This window comes from Lithobates pipiens, unplaced genomic scaffold, assembly GCF_037356315.1.
Source record: "Lithobates pipiens isolate NorthernLeopardFrog02 unplaced genomic scaffold, aLitPip1_a1.2 Scaffold_23, whole genome shotgun sequence".
In the NCBI taxonomy this organism is placed as follows: Eukaryota; Metazoa; Chordata; class Amphibia; order Anura; family Ranidae; genus Lithobates; species Lithobates pipiens.
In genome coordinates, this window is record NW_027507785.1 from 315,532,441 (window position 1) to 315,549,088 (window position 16,648).

General features: G+C 46.0%; 1 protein-coding gene across 2 annotated transcripts in view; it reads right to left on the reverse strand.

Moving 5' to 3' along the window:
- Nucleotides 1-16,648, reverse strand: part of EFCAB7 (EF-hand calcium binding domain 7) — a 112,918-nt gene that overhangs the window by 31,300 nt on the left and 64,970 nt on the right. For both annotated transcript variants that reach the window (XM_077450560.1, XM_077450559.1), the window contains exons 7-8: nt 6,174-6,312; nt 3,605-3,714 (exon numbers count right to left, since the gene is read on the reverse strand). In XM_077450560.1, coding sequence (XP_077306686.1) covers nt 3,605-3,714; nt 6,174-6,312 — 249 coding nt within the window. The remainder of the gene's footprint in view (nt 1-3,604; nt 3,715-6,173; nt 6,313-16,648) is intronic.

Genomic DNA, 16,648 nt, shown 5'->3' on the forward strand with positions numbered 1-16,648 from the left:
GATGGCACAAAACCCCCACAAATGACCCCATTTTAGAAAGTAGACACCCCAAGCTATTTGCTGAGAGGCATGTTGAGTCCATGGAATATTTTATATTTGGCACAAGTTGCTGGAAAATTACAAACTTTTTTTTTTTCTCACAAAGTTGTCACTAAATGATATATTGCTCACACATGCTATGGGCATATGTGAAATGACACCCCAAAATAAATTCTGCTGCTTCTCCTGAGTACGGGGATACCACATATGTGGGACTTTTTGGGAGCCTAGCCGCGTACGGGGCCCCGAAAACCAAGCACCACCTCCTCACTACCTATTACAGTTTTGAAGGCCATAAAATGCCAAGATGGCACAAACCCTCCCAAATGACCCCATTTTGGAAAGTAGACAAAAAGCTACAAGAAAAACTGTTAGCGATCGCAGGGATCAGGCCTGACTCTGCAAACGCTGCAGTTATGTGTGTTGTGTTTTGTAAGTGACAGTGATCGATCGATACTGCACTTGGGTGGGCTGGTCTGGGCTTGGCGGAGGGGCTAAACGCAAGTGCTAGCAGGTATCTGGGCTGATCCCGCTAACAATGCGTTTTGGGAAACCTAAACTGCTGGCGACGCTAATATAGATCTGATCAGATACTATATTACTAAGGGAGGTGTATGCTTTGTGCGTGGGTGTTAGCGGTACTGGCACTAACCTGACGCTGCCTGGGGCGACGCAGACCTTATCTGACCCTCAAACTTATATCACCCGCTGGGTGATCAGGGGGCTAAACCTTTATTAGGTAATAAATGGCGGGTGCCCTGAAACTATAAAAAAATAACTAACCAACCAGCGTCACCTGTAACAGTTATATGGTGATCACTGGTGAAAGGGTTAACTAGGGGGCAATCAGGGGGCTTTATGCGGTAGTATATGGGGGTCCCTGGTGCTATAAAAAGCTGCGGTGAACCTAAATACCTACCTGCCTAACTAGCGTCACCTGTGACACTAATACAAAGATCAGAAAAACGATCGCTTATTAGGCTGGGTTCACACTGGAGCGATGCGGGAACGCCACGAATCCGCGGCGGGTTCCCGCATCGCATGCCTCCCGGCGGCAGTTCACACTGCCCTATGCGAACTGCTGGGAGTGTCAGTGAAATGTTAATGACACCCCCAGATCAGTTCGCATATCGCAATGCGATCTGCAAACTCGGATCGCATGGTGTGAACACCCATGCGATCCGATTCTGCTGCGGACCAAAAAAAGGGTCCCGTGCGAGTTTGCGGCGGGTGCGACGCGAATTCAGCCATACTATCTGTATGGCTGAACTCGAATCGCACAGAGATCGGATGTAATTTTCACTGCAGTGCGGTGCGAATCACATCCGTTCTCATAAACCGCTGCAATGTGAACCCAGCCTTAGTGACACTGGCGACGGGGGGTGATCACGGGGTTAAACCTTTATTGGGGGGGTTAGGGGGGCTACCCTAGAGCTAAAGGGGGCTAACCCTAACTGCCCTAACAGTTATTACAGTCACAAATGACATCAATGCAAAAAAAAAATGCAATTGGTGTCACTGTGACTGGGGGGGCAGGGGTGATTGGGGGGGGTGATCGGGGGGTGAGAGTGTGCCTGGCATGTTCTACTGTGCCGTGTCGTGTTGGTGCAACTCACCGATCCTCTCTCCTCGGTGCCGGAACGAAAAATACCGACACGGAGGAGAGATTACATCACTTCCTCTGCCTGTGTTTACATTACAGGAGAGGAAGTGATGTCACGCCTCACTTCCATTCGTCAGGAGCGATCGAGAGGGGGTGGCCATGAATGAATGGCCACCCCCTCATCCCGGATCGCTTCTGAACGAAAACCGACCGCCGCTGGCACCGGGGGGGGGGGGGGGGCCCACCCGCGGGAAGGCAGGGACGTACAGGTACGCCCATATGCTTGCCCGTGCCATTCTGTCGACGTATATCGTCGTGCGGCGGTCGGCAAGTGGTTAAACTTCTCCACAACAGTATTACGGACCTGCCTGGTGTGTTCCTTGGTCTTCATGATGCTCTCTGCTCTTTCAACAGAACCCTGAGACTATCACAGAGCAGGTGCATTTATACAGAGACTTGATTACACACAGGTGGATTCTATTTATCACCATCAGTCATTTAGGACAACATTGGATCATTCAGAGATCCTCGCTGAACTTCTGGAGTGAGTTTGCTGCACTGAAAGTAAAGGGGCCGAATACTTTTGCACGCACCACTTTTCAGTTTTTTATTTGCTAAAAAAGTTTAAAATATACAATAGCTTTCGTTCCACTTCACAATTGTGTCCCACTTGTTGGTGATTCTTCACAAAAAATTTAAATGTTATATCTTTATGTTTGAAGCCTGAAATGTGGCAAAAGGTTGAAAAGTTCAAGGGGGCCGAATACTTTCACAAGGTACTGTATACACCGTATTTATCGGTGTATAACACGCACTTTTTTCCCCTTAAAATTAGGGGAAAATTGTGGGTGCGTGTTATACGCCGATCCCCACCGATCTCCGTTGACTGTGAGTGGAGCGATCGCTGCCGAGATACACATAGTTGAGTGTACTCGACTCTTCTCAGCTCCGCTCACAGTCACGCCCAGTCCCGCCATTGGACCTGTGTTATGTCCATTATAGGGCGAGACATGGCGTGACTGAACGAAGCCGAGTACACTCGGCTATGTGTATCTCGGCTCCGCCCAGTCCCTGCGATCTCGGCTAAGTCTCAGCGGCGCCAATTTTAAATCGTCCAAGCGATGGACACTGGGGGAGCAAGGCTGCACTGGGGCAAGGCTGCACTGACAAGGCTGTAATGGACACTGATAAGGCTACATTGATGGGCATTTAAATGTAAGTTTTTTTTTCCTTAAACTTCCCTCCTAAACTTGGAGTGCGTGTTATACACTGATAAATATGGTGTATATATATATATATATATATATATGAGAAATATAAGACATCAAGTTGATACTTTCGTTACCAATGTTATATCATTTATTATTTAAATTTTGGTATATGGATGAAGAATCGTCAAACATGTCTTTGTATACTTATTTTGCAGTTATGCTTCATACAAAGTCCCATTACGCTCTTTTTAATACATTACTAGGAATGGAGGCAGATGAATCTACCCATTCATTGCATCATTCAAAGGCCCAAACTCCCCTCTTCCCCTCTTTTCTAGGATCCAAACATGCCTGAGCTCACCCCTGTTTTAGGCCTTGTGCCAAAATTCTATCTATAAACATGACATGTGTACCTATAATATATCTTCTAGCAAACACCCTCTGAGGAAGACTCTTAGTATACGGGTTGAAACACGTCAGAATTTTATACCACTGACATTTGATATGTAATGTTTTTGTATAATTTTCTGTTTGCAATTTTGTATCTGGAACAGCTTTTATTCTCCTACTAGAGCTCATATTTTAATTATCATGTTATTGTTCTTTGTATAATACAATTAAAATATTTTTCTATACATACTATTTGACTTAATCATTTACCTTGCAGCCAAAAAAAAACCCTTTGGGGGAACTTTCCCATTTTATCTATAAATATTATTCCAGGTGAGGGGGATACAAAGCAAGCACTCACCTCTTTATTTCGCACTTCTGTGAAAGAGATGAGCTGAGAATCTCCTTTTCCATCGCTTTCCTTTAATATATACAGAGCTGTGTCCACTGACATCCATGGGGAAAGTTTTCCTAAAACAAAACAGGTCATTTTCTAATGGGAAATGTCAAATAGGGACACCCAATAGGGATTTTCACAAAGCTGGCTTGAACTCATAGGAAACTGATGTAGAAAACAGTATCCTCTCCACTACATGAGCACCCTCCTCTACATGACTAAGGACCGTCTGCAGAAGGAAAAAGAGGACCCTAAGACCTTATGTTCTCAGGCTGGATACAGCTCCAAAAAAAGTACATATAAAATGTTGAAAATAGAATTGCGGCGGTAGAAAGTGCTCCAGTGGGGTGAAAGGAGAAGGGCTGCCCAGCCTGGGGTTGAGTTTTAGAAAGAATGTGTAATGGTTTTGCATATACTGAATCTCATTCAGGCTCCTTTTTTAAGGGTTCCCAGTTTTTTTCATACCTCCTGTTGTATAAAGCCCATTGTTCACAGAGCTCAATAGCGTAAGCTATTATTTACACACACACACAAGCAAATGAGACAGATTCCTCCCCATCCCACAGAAAGATTCAGTTAGGCCGCGTACACACGCGGGGACTGTTCGCTCAACTTTGTCCGTCAAACAGTTTCAGCGGACAGTCCGCTCAAAATTAGCATGGACGGACTTGCCCACACACGACAAACGAACAGTCCGCTGAAACCGTGCGCGATGACGTGAACGGCACGTACGACGGGACGAAAAATACGACGTCCTATACACTGCAATGCAAACTTCGGCGTGTAAATCCTTTCTGAGCATGCGCGGAACTTAGTTTGACGAACAAGCCTACACACGGAGTTTCAGCGGACAGTTTTTCTGAATTTCCGAAAAACTTTGTTCAGCAGACTGTCCGCTGAAAGCCCACACACGGGCGGACTGTCGGCCGAAACACTGTTCAGCGGACAAAGTTGAGCGAACAGTCCCCGCGTGTGTACGCGGCCTTAAGGATTTCAATCAGAGACAGTGTGTCTGAAAGGAGACAACATCTGCCTAACATGGCAATTCTCTACTGAACAATTGTTTGTCCAGCAGCCTTTAATCAATGTCCAATACATAACTGAATGAAAATGGTTGCACGCCCTTTATTTTGTTCAATTTTTATTTTTTTAACCAAATGCCTTTAGCTTTGTAGCTGCAGGCCAGAAAATGTTTTCTTCTGGTACCCTAAACTGACTTTTCTTAAATTTTTTTTAATAAAGGTGAACTTTTTTGGAGTGCGGCTATCCAGCGTTCTATTTTCCCTACATAAGCTCAATGGTTTAAAAAAAAAAAAAATTACCAATAATGTGAAAAAATATATCAGCATATATATATATATATATATATATATATATATATATATATATATATATAAAAACCGAAAGGGTCAATTTTTGTCAGATGCCAATTAACTTGCCACAGTGGATTTAAACTGATTGTAAATTCAGAAGGCTTTTTATCTTAGAGAAAAGGCCTTCTGTGTGCAGCAGCCCCCCCAATAGTTACCTGAGGCCCAATCTCTATCCAGTAATGTCAATGAGTGCCTCTCGGCTGTCCCGGGACTCTCCCTCCTTATTGGCTGAGACATAGCAGTGGCACCATTGGGTCCTGCTGCTGTCAAAGTCAGTCAGCCAATGAAGAGAGAAAGGGGGCGGACTGTGTTGCGGCTCCGTGTCTGAATGGACACACGGAGCTGCAGCTCGGGTGCCCCCTTAGCAAGCTGCTTGCTGTGGGGGCATTTACCAGGAGAGAGGGGCCAGGAGCGCCCACGAGGGACCCGAGAAGAGGAGGATCGGGGCTGCTCTGTGCAAAACCAACTGCACAGAGGAGGTAAGTATAACATGTTTGTTATTTTTATTTTAAACAAGACTTTACAATCACTTTAAATTATGGGAGGAAATTGGAAGAGTTTAAAGTGGTTGTAAACCTCAGACATGAAATACGAACAAAGCATTTCCCTCTATAGTTTGTACTTGTCTCAAGCCAGAGCACTAAGTGTAATTTCTGTCTGCTGCCTCGTTCCTCTGATATCAACATGAGTCACTTCTGACAAGTTTTCCTGACACCAAGAGAAAAATGGTGACAGGGGAGGGACCTCCAGCTGATTGACAGTCTTAGCTATGTTCCTGTGTGAAGGGGGGGGGGGGGTCTCTTCCCTCCAATCAGCTTTCAGACCTCTCCTCACTGATGTAACTTCAGCTCTCCGCCCCCTGCTTTTCAGAGCCAAAAGATCCTGTGTAAATTCTATATTTTAATGACTGTAGGGGAAAGACTGTTGCCGATAAACGGGTATAACTTATGTAGGAGGATTTGTTTCATCTTTTGTGTATCACCTGAGGCCAGTCACTTCACTGGGTATATGTCAGGGTTTTACTACGACTAAGAAAATCCACACAGCCATGGTGGGACGAACATGCAAACTCAATGCAGATATTTGTTTTTACGGGGAAGCAAATCCAGCACTGAAAAATCACTAACTGTACGAGTCAGTATGCTATCCATTTCACTTACCTTCAACCCTGCTGAGATTTAAGGGTTTAATTGTCAAATAGACTGTCGTTTTCAGAGGAAGTTGCAGCTTATATTGATGGCCAACGATTCCTGTGTCTTCAAGGAAAAAACATCCTTTTAATTGAGAACTCTGCCATTCCTGAAATCACATAAACATACAGCTAAAGTGGATGCAAACCCAAAAAGTGAAGATTTGCTTTCTTATAGGTAACATCTAAAAATGTTAATTGTGGCCTAAAAAAAACAAAAACCTGTAACCTTTGTCTTGGATTCCTCCTACAAACATAGGTGGCCTGTGCCTAGGCATTTTTTATTCTGTGGCCTCATAGCTGTATATCTGCAGTGTGAGATCATCTAAGACGGGGGGGGGGGTCACACTCAATTTCATCACGGGCTGTATGAGTAATTATGGTTGCCCTCAATGGGCTGGTTGTATCTGTAGAACTAGATTTCCACAGCACCCCCTCCCCGCCTTACATCGGATGTCAAAGGTCCCCCCCCCACCATCAGAAGTCAAGGGTCCCCCACCCTCCCTTACATCACAGTGCACCCCACTTACATTGTGCTACTGCAAAGCTGGGAAGCAGAAATTGCAGGGTTTGGAGGAGGACCAGAGGAGGGCTGGAGTCAGCTCCCGGAGTCTGCTGAATGCTGAGATCAGGGGAGGTGGAGACGAGTGTGTGCTTTGGCTGCACACAGAGGCGCTGGATCTGTAGGAGGAGCTCTGCCCTCTTCCCTGCTGCTAAAAAAGGGAGGGGGGCAAGATGAACCTCTCTGTGGCTGCAGGGAGAAGCGCAGGATCCAGCGGAGGAGTTCTGCCCTTCTCTCTCTCTCAAGACTGCTGAGACAAAGTGGGGGTTGAGGCGAGGGGAGTGCTGCAGGAGAGATGCGAGGGCCACATGAAATGGCCTGGAGGGCTGGATTCGGCCCCCGGGCCTTGTGTGTTGACACATGTGATCTAAGACATTGCTGCCTCTGACTGTTATTGTTCACACAGGCTTCAGCTTATATAAAAGCAGTGTGAACAGCAGGCTTTTACAAAGCATTTGCAGAGCTTTCAATAAGATTTGTTGATATTTTTAAACGGTACCATTCAGCTCTAGTTTGTAAATGTTGAATACGGAGCTTAACCCCTTTGCCATACGCAAATTTGCATTTATGGCTTGAAGGGGTTATACCGGGATGAGCCCTGCAGCTGCACACATCACCTCGGCACTGTTTTTCAGAGCCAGTGGTTGGCTTTTTAGCGATAACAACCAATGTGGCTAAAAGCCACTCCCCCTCTCGCCACCTCCCGCCGCTCTTCCCGGGCCTCCCGTCCCACCAGGAGACCCGAGCCACCACTCGCCTAGGCTGAGACCCAAACGAAGCCAGATTAGGTTTTGATCGGATCTCCGATGTAAAATCCCGGAAGCGACGTCACTTCCGCCTTAATCGGCTGCCAATGGCGCCAATTGAAAAAAAAAGACAGTATTGGGAAAAGGACGATTTTGGCGATCTGAATACTTTTAAGTGTAAAGGAGGGATTTGAGGTCTTTTAGACCCCCGATCCCTCCATAAAGAGCACCTATTATCACCACCTATTACTGTCACAAGGGATGTTTACATTCCTTGCAACAGCAATAAAAGTGATCAGATTTTTATTTATTTTTTTAAAGGGACAATGTTAAAAAAAAAAAAAAAAACAGAAAATAAATAAGAAAAAAATATATATATTTTTTAAAGAAAAAGTTGCATTTGCGCCCGCATATGTAAACGGTGTTCAAATCACACATGTGAGGTATCGCCGCGATAGTCAGAGTGAGAGCCAGGGCTTTTTTTCAGCGGGAACGTGGGGGAAAGCCGTTCCGGAACCTCCACCACTGAATGTACATTATGTAATAGCAAGGAGTACTGGAGGGTCTTATTGATGATGGCTGCTGGGGGATCTATTGTTTCTAGAATTATTTTTGTGTGGGGCGGGGGTCTGTTGTTAATAGGGGGGTCTTATGTTGCTGGGGGGTCAATTGCTGCTGGGAGGAATCTACTTTTGAGGGTGAGGTCTATTTTTGGTGCCTTCCAAAGGGTTCATTGATTCTGGCTGCTGGGAGATCAGTTGTAGCTGCAGGGGGGGTCTATAGCTGCTGGGGTGGTGTTTTGTTGCAAGGGGGTCAATTGTTGCGGAGGGGGGTTTATTGTGTAGGAGATCTGTTGTGGTTGGGGGGTCTATTGTTGCTAGCTGCAGGGGGATCTATTCTACTGCCTTTTTTTGTTTCGTACAAATTGATACTTATCTCTGTATTTTCTAAAAGGAGCAGTACTGGGAGGTGGGTAGGGGGTGGAATCAAGTAACAGTGCTCGGAGGTGGGTTGGGTGCGGAGACAAGGGGTGACTCAAAAGGGGGGAGTTCCTGCACCTCCTCTCTGAGAAAAAAAAAGCCCTGAGAGCAATAATTCTAGTACCAGATCTCCTCTGTAACTTTAACCTGATAACCATTACATTTTATTCTCTAGAGCAGGGATATGCAATTAGCGGACTTTCAGCTGTTGCAAAACTACAAGTCCCATCATGCCTCTGCCTCTAGGTGTCATGCTTGTGTTCTGCAACAGCTGGAGGTCCGCTAATTGCATATCCCTCCTCTAGAGTCTCTGCTAAAAATATGGAATGTTTGGAGGTACTAAGTAATTTTCTAGCAAAAAATACAAATTTTAACTTGTAAGTAACAAATGTCAGAAATAGGCATAGGCATGAAAGGGTTCATCAAGAGCTCCCATTGCCACTTTAAACAAGCTGCTAGCAGGCTTCAGCACTTTTTGCAACCTGCTAGCAGTATGTTTAAAAGCAACAGTCAGTACTCTCATTAAAGCGGAGTTCCACCCTAAAGTGGAACTTCCGCTCATCGGAACTCTCCCCCCTCCGATGTCACATTTGGCACCTTTCAGGGGGGAGGGGGGTGCAGATACCTATCTAAGACTCGGGAGTCTATGCCTCTTCCTGTCCCGCCGCGCTGTCTGCTTGGACACACACGGGTCCCAGGGACAGCACGGACCATTCCCATTGCGCTGCAAGACTTGCACATGCGCAGTAGGGAACCGGGAAGTGAAGCCGCAGCGCTTCGCTTCCTGATTCTCTCACCGAGAATGACGGCGGCAGCAGCCGAGCGATCGATCGTCCGCCGACATCGCTGGACCCCAGGAAAGGTAAGTGTCCATTTATTAAAAGTCAGCAGCTGTAGTATTTATAGCTGCTGGCTTTTAATAATTTTTTTTTTTTTCGGGTGGACTCCCTCTTTAAGATCTGTGTTCAACATTTTCAAACTGGAACTAAAAGGTACTCTAAAGGCTTAGGGAAAGCTGCTTGAAGCTTGCCAAAAGTTTTGCAAAAGCATGCTAAATGTTTCATAAAAGCTTGCTGTTCACACCGCTCTTTTACAAGCTGAAGCCGCGTCAAACAAGACTGAATCGGGCTACGCCCTTTGCTTTGCCTAGTGCCCAACCTTCTAGAAATAGAAGCTTTATCTATTGAGTTCCACAACAAACCTGCGTCCACCACTGGAAGAAATTTATATTTTAAAACTGAATTTTAAATTCATGCATGCATTCTGTAATGTGAACACTGGATGGCAGTGTTCCCCCACTGTACAATATATGGAACATCAGCTGATTAAGCAGTACAAAAAAAAAAAAAAAAGTTCAAGAATAGAATATTTTCGCTGTGGTTTTTATTGTGAAAAAATTCCAAATACCAAAATAATAATAAGAAGAATATACATTTTTTTTTTTGTGTTCCTCACCTAAATATGGTGCCGCCCTCTTCTTTCTGCACAATCAGTTCCAGTTTTAAGTGCAATGCTGTAGGACTGGAGCGGTTAGGTTATCAGTGATTTAAAGGTGGCGAGGGTGGAGAACAAAGCTGGAGCCGTTACTGGAAATGAGAAGGCACCCCAGGAGAGCAGTGACTGGCGCGTTTTCCGCTCGCTCCTTACAACTATTTTATGTGCCTCACATGCGTCCCCGGGGTCACCTTAAGAGGAGCCCGGGCAGTTTGCTCTTTATGGCTTTCATATCAGCAGCTATTACTTTAGGAGGCACACAAAAAAAAATGATATAAAAGAGAAACCCTATTAAAGTCCAAGCGACGTAACGGAAAGCGAAGAGCAATGATCAATAGTAACACTCTACAAATATTGACCCTGGAATCAGGCTCTGAGGTCTCCCCTGTAGGAGACGCTGCGCAAGTGATTTATCAACAGGACTAAAACTAGACCGCTAAATGAAAATCAATAGAGGTTTAACAAAAAGGGGCCAGCAGCTGGTGAGCACGAGGCATGCAAGGCCTTAAAGTGGACCTGTCACTTGGGGAAAAACAAAACATGATGCTAGAAATGAGGGGGCGGAGGAGAATGGTGTTTTTCATTCAGGAAGATGTAATTGTGCATTTTAAGTTCAAAACTTGAGCCCTTCCGGCCCTATATCAAGGGCCGGTGCTACTAAAAGTGACAGTTCAGTTTTTGGTGGGTACCTATAATTAAAGTAAATGCATGTCCTAAATGAATGACATATAATGCTAAAGCAATGTGTATCATAAACAACTGTCATTTTGTTTTGCTTTTTGTGTTATAAAATACTTGTTTCTGCCTTTTTTCACTCTTTGTTGCATCTCTGTGCTGCTAATCTCCTGCAGACTCTTTGCAGCCACTTCATGGCTACATTCCCTGCAGCAATGATCTCACAATGATTCTCTGATGCAACAACTATCTTTTTCCTCTTTTTATCTATTGGACAGTGCCTTATATACAAAAATTACATTGAGATTATATATACACACACACACAGGCATATACAACCTTTTTATTTGGGTGTGTAGCGATCTGAAATTAGTTCCTCCCCACAGGCCCAGTAGTATAATGCAGGGCTCAAAATTTCCAGTTCTGAGCTACTAGCCAGGCCTTAAGAGATATTCGCCACAGTAGCCCCACCCAACCTCACCCCTAATTCCACCCCTAAACACGCCCTCAAATTATCTCATGAAATTACACTGTTAAATGTTTTATGCAGAATTAAGTTAAAAAAATATTAACAACTTATATCAGCATATCAGTACTCATCAGTGCCCATTAGTGTCGCCTACAAGTGCCCATCAGTGCAGCCTAATTAGTGCTCATCAGTGGCCATCAGTGCAGCATATCAGTGGCCATCAGTGCAGCATATCAGTGGCCATCAGTGCAGCATATCAGTGGCCATCAGTGCAGCCTCATCAGTGGCCAACAGTGCAGCCTCATCAGTGGCCAACAGTGCAGCCTCATCAGTGGCCAACAGTGCAGCCTCATCAGTGGCCAACAGTGCAGCCTCATCAGTGGTCAACAGTGCAGCCTCATCAGTGGTCAACAGTGCAGCCTCATCAGTGGTCAACAGTGCAGCCTCATCAGTGGTCAACAGTGCAGCCTCATCAGTGGTCAACAGTGCAGCCTCATCAGTGGTCAACAGTGCAGCCTCATCAGTGGTCAACAGTGCAGCCTAATCAGTGCCCATCAGTGCAGCCTAATCAGTGCCCATCAGTGCAGCCTAATCAGTGCCCATCAGTGCAGCCTAATCAGTGCCCATCAGTGCAGCCTAATCAGTGCCCATCAGTGCAGCCTAATCAGTGCCCATCAGTGCACAGAGATCACAGATCACAGGGAGGAATAGGGAGGATTGCTGGCCAGATCACACAGAGCGGGAATCTCCTGCTGTAACACAGCTGGGAGATGAAACGCAGGCCTCTGTCAAACAAAGTCCCGCCTCCGTGACCAGAATTGGACCAGTGTGCTGTCTATCATAGGATAGTCCAGAAGGCAGGACTTTGACAGTGGCCGGTGTTTCATCTCCAAGCTGTGTCACAGCGGGAGATCCCCGCTCTGTGTAATCAGGCTGGCTCTCCTCCCGACAGTTGTCTGGCTGTTCGCTTCCGGCAGAACCAACTCCTATGATGGTAAGCAGCACACTGACCTGCGTTTCATCTCTAAGCTGTGCTGCAGCAGGAGATCCCCGCTCTGTGTGATCTGACCAGCAATCCACCCAATTCCTCCCTGTGATCTGTGATCCCTGTGCATTGATGGGCATTGGTAAGGCTGCACTGATGGACTGTCCACCCAGTCCGCCCCTGCTCTGGGAAATTTAGAGGGCTGGTAAAATGTTTACCATTACATTTCTTTGTATGTTGGTACCCTGCCCTCCCTTATCCTCCTTCCATTCCAGAATTGGCATATATACTAAGATGAACGGTTATTTCACTTATTGTGATATATTTAGTATTTTGTGTATTTTTTGGATTTTGTATGAAATGTCACAATAACAATTTATTTATATGTTTTGTTACAGCATTTGTACATTAGAATCCCAGGTCCTGATGAGGCGGGGTGCCCCATGAAACGCGTCGTCTTTTACAGGTTGCTCTTAAGGCCACGTATATAGTAAACGTCGAATGGCTAATTTGTACATTTGGTTATAAGCTGTCTTTTAATGGATTTATTAAAAATAAAGTGTTAATATTTTAGATTTGTATTTTTTGTGTTTGCATCATACCTTTGGAGGTATAATTAAAGTCCCAGGTTCGATGCACACCTATTTTTATAGACCTTTTTATAAATTGGGCAGCTTCGCCAAGCCCAGACGATGGAATCATTGGGTCATTTACTATCTGTTTCTCATGGTTGTTGAGATTAGTTTGCATCGAGACATGGACCACAACAGCAGAGGAAAGGTCTGTGGTACATGCGCTCCAGTGATTGCTGCATGGAATTTCTCAGTTTCCCGATGGTGACAACAGCGGACCATGCCTGTGTAACAGGTGTTAAAATGGGCACGCCATAAGAAGCCCATGTGACAACACAGGGGCACCACTAGGAGACAGGGATAGAGCGTTATCACCCTATAAAATGAAGGTACCTGAACAAGGATCTTCATGGCAGGATCACCAGGGAATATTGCAGTGTAAGCTGCAGATTGAAACATATTCAAATTCCTTTTTAAATGACTGAGTTTACATTTACTTTAAAGTGGAAGTTCCGCTTAAAAAAAAAAAAATACTGACTTTTAATAATCAGGCACTTACCTGTCCCCTGGTCCAGTGAGACGGGAGAATGGAGCCCCGTTCCTCTCCCCCTCCTCTCTATGGCACCAGCATTGTCACTGTGGGCGCCCAGCTGTGGCCTCACACTGCGCATGCGCGTCACGCTGAGACTAGCCGGGCAATCATCGGGGACCTGTGACATGTCCTAAATGATTGGCGAGAGGGATGGGGGAGAGGTTAACTTGCTTCTGGCACCGTGGTGCGTCGGGAGGAAGTGGGAGCTGAAACCCTCTAAAAAGAGGGTTTCCGCTCCACCCCCAAAAAAATTATTTGCCAAATGTGGCATGTCAGGGCGTCACCTACCCTTAAAGCGGAAGTTCCATTTTTGGGTGGAACTCTGCTTTAAATCTTGAGCCTAGGTTCACATTAGAGCGATTTGTCATGCGATTTGAGGGATCAAATCGCATGACAAGATGCAGCCTACTGCCGGCAATGGCACCGTTCCAATCGGTGCAACACAGATTTTGCGGCGCCGCACCGATTTGCAAAAGTAGATCCTGCACCACTTTTGTCGATTTCAGGTGCGACTTCAATAGATATCTGTGAATGAAGCCACACAGATGTCTATAAGTAGCACCTGAAATCGCACTGACCTTGCTAATTTGAAATCGCGCTACTGCTCGAGTGAAGTAGTCGGTTTCAAAGTAGCGTCAATGTGAACCTGGGCTGACAGTCACTTCTATCTCTCAGGGGGCTCTGAGAGATCCCTGGCATCTAGGTTCAGGTCTGCACAACTGCTGTGTCTATTATGAAGGGCTCCCATCATCCCTGTGCCGAGTTCCTGGGTCTGTACACCTGCTGTGCCCATTATGAGGGGTTCCCACCATCCCTGTGCTGAGTTCCCAGGTCTGTACACCTGCTGTGCCCATTATGAGGGGTTCTCACCATCCCCGTACTGAGTTCCCAGGTCTGTACACCTGCTGTGCCCATTATGAGGGGTTCTCACCATCCCCGTACGGAGTTCCCAGGTCTGTACACCCGCTGTGCCCATTATGAGGGGTTCCCACCATCCCTGTGCTGAGTTTCCGGGTTTGTACACCTGCTGTGCCCATTATGAGGGGTTCTCACCATCCCCGTACTGAGTTCCCAGGTCTGTACACCTGCCGTGCCCATTATGAGGGGTTCTCACCATCCCCGTACTGAGTTCCTGGGTCTGTACACCTGCTGCGCCTATTTTGAGGGGTTCCCATCATCCTTGTGCTGAGTTCCTGTCTCTGTACAGCTTTTGTGCTCATTAAGAGGGTCTCTCATCATCCATGCTGAATTTGCATTTATTTTACATAACAGTGAATGTAACTGGAGAGACTGGAACACACATACACACGTAGAAGGGGACACCTACAATTCCCAGGGAGTCAGGAATTATGGCTGGGTGGGAGATCTCACTTTTGGGGTATGCAACACACATAAGAAGCCAGGAATTCACTTAGCCCAAAGGCCTCTATTCAAAAAAATACTGTTTTTGGTTTGCATTACAAGAAACACTTCAAGCTGAATTCTAGGATTTAAAGGCTTCTGAGCACCACAAACCAAAAACAATATTTTTGGATGGGGGAGCAAACACCCCGCCCTCCTCCATCTATCCATGTCTCCATGCTTTATTTTGCTGAGAAATTAGGTACTTTAACCCCCCCCCCCCTTGCATTTCTAGCTGCTAAGACATGCAAGCAGAAGGTTGTGCTTAGCTGAGACCCCCCCCCCCCCCTTATTAAGACTCCCGATATGTATGCCATAATTTTGGCCTAGGACAGAAACCAGGAAGTAACTGAATATAAAAAAAAATATATAAGTTTAGAAAAGTAAATATGATATACCCTCCTATCTATTTACTAATGCTAGCAGCGTAGAGATTACAAATAGGCAGTACTGACAGACTGACTGACTTTACTGTACTGACTGAGTAACTGGCTTTAGATAAAAAATAAAAATACCCTTGTAATGGGCCCCCTACAGCAAGGGTTAAAAGATTGTTAAAGAGGTACTATGCATTAAGATGAAAAACCTTCTTTGCGACAGCCCCCCTTTTCTTATCTGAGCCCATCCAATCCAGCGACGTGTACGAACACAGTGGCTCTCGCTGCTGTTTCTCTCCTCATTGGACAGATTAATAGCAGCGGGGGCGATTGGCTCCTGCTGCTGTCTATCAGATCTGGTGACATGAGAGCGAGGGGGCGGGGCCGAGTCCTGCTGTCTGTCAATGGATGCAGAAGCAGGACTTGGGAACGAGCACACACAGGTGCCCCCAGGGAAAGCGGAACGCGATGAGAAGGAGGGGTCCGGAGCGCTGGCAAGGGACCCCAAAAGAAAAGGATCGGGGCTGCTCTGTGCAAAAAAGAAGAGGATCAGGACTGCTCTGTGCAAAACCCTTGCACAGAACAGGTAAGTATAGGCATGTTTGTTATTTTTATTTAAAAAAAACAAAAAACAAAGCTTTATATCCACTTTAAGTCTAGGGGTAGAGGAATAATCTGTAATACCTTCAGCTTTGCTCTGGCAGGCTTCCACCATGTTGTGTGACTGGTTTCAACAAAGCCTCTTCTCTTCAATGCTCAGGTTGCAACATGGAGATATCAGGAACATGTAAGTGAGGACAGCCAGGGCCCATCTACAACCCAGAGCATCAGAGAGACGAGGAGAGAGCCAGGAGTCTACCTGCACCAGCAGTAAGGTATTACAGCTTATTCCTCCACCCCTAGACTTAAAGTGTTTGTGAAGTCTCATGTTGTATTCACTGCCAGCCCCTCTATTAGGAGGCTGGCATACTACACTATGCAAGTCCTTTGTAAAAACTAGCGTTCTAAAAAATCCTTTTTAGAGGCCGGTCACATGACTCGCAGCCGCTTTACAGCTCCGAGACATTGCTTCTGCGGGAGGGGCTGTGATCTGCCTGGCTGACGTCAGCCAGGGAGATCACGTGACGCTCGTTTTTACAATGAACTTGCATAGTGTGGTATGCCAGCCTCTAATAGAGGGGCTGGCAGTGACAATTGTAGGGTTTTATATTTTTAATAGTAGCGGCGGGGGAGGGACGGGGCAGAGACAGAGAGGGCGCTGACAGGCAGGGAGGAGGGGGTGAGCAGGAGTGAGGAGATCAGAGAGGACAGCTACGTATGACGGAGGGGCGTACTCTGACCACGGTGGTCAAGGCTGAGCAGCCCTGGTTATCGTGGTCAGTATAGAGAGGCCATACAGGAAGTGGCAGGATCAGGGAGGTTTTTTTTTACAGTTTAGAGGGGGGAAGATTACACAGCACAAGCACTGTGCTGTGTAATCTGCTTTAAGGGACCAGAATATGAATTATTATTTTTTTGGGGTTAACAAACACAAATTTCCATGGCTTCCATAATGAAGGGGGTGATGTCATCCTCCTGCTGACAAGATCCATG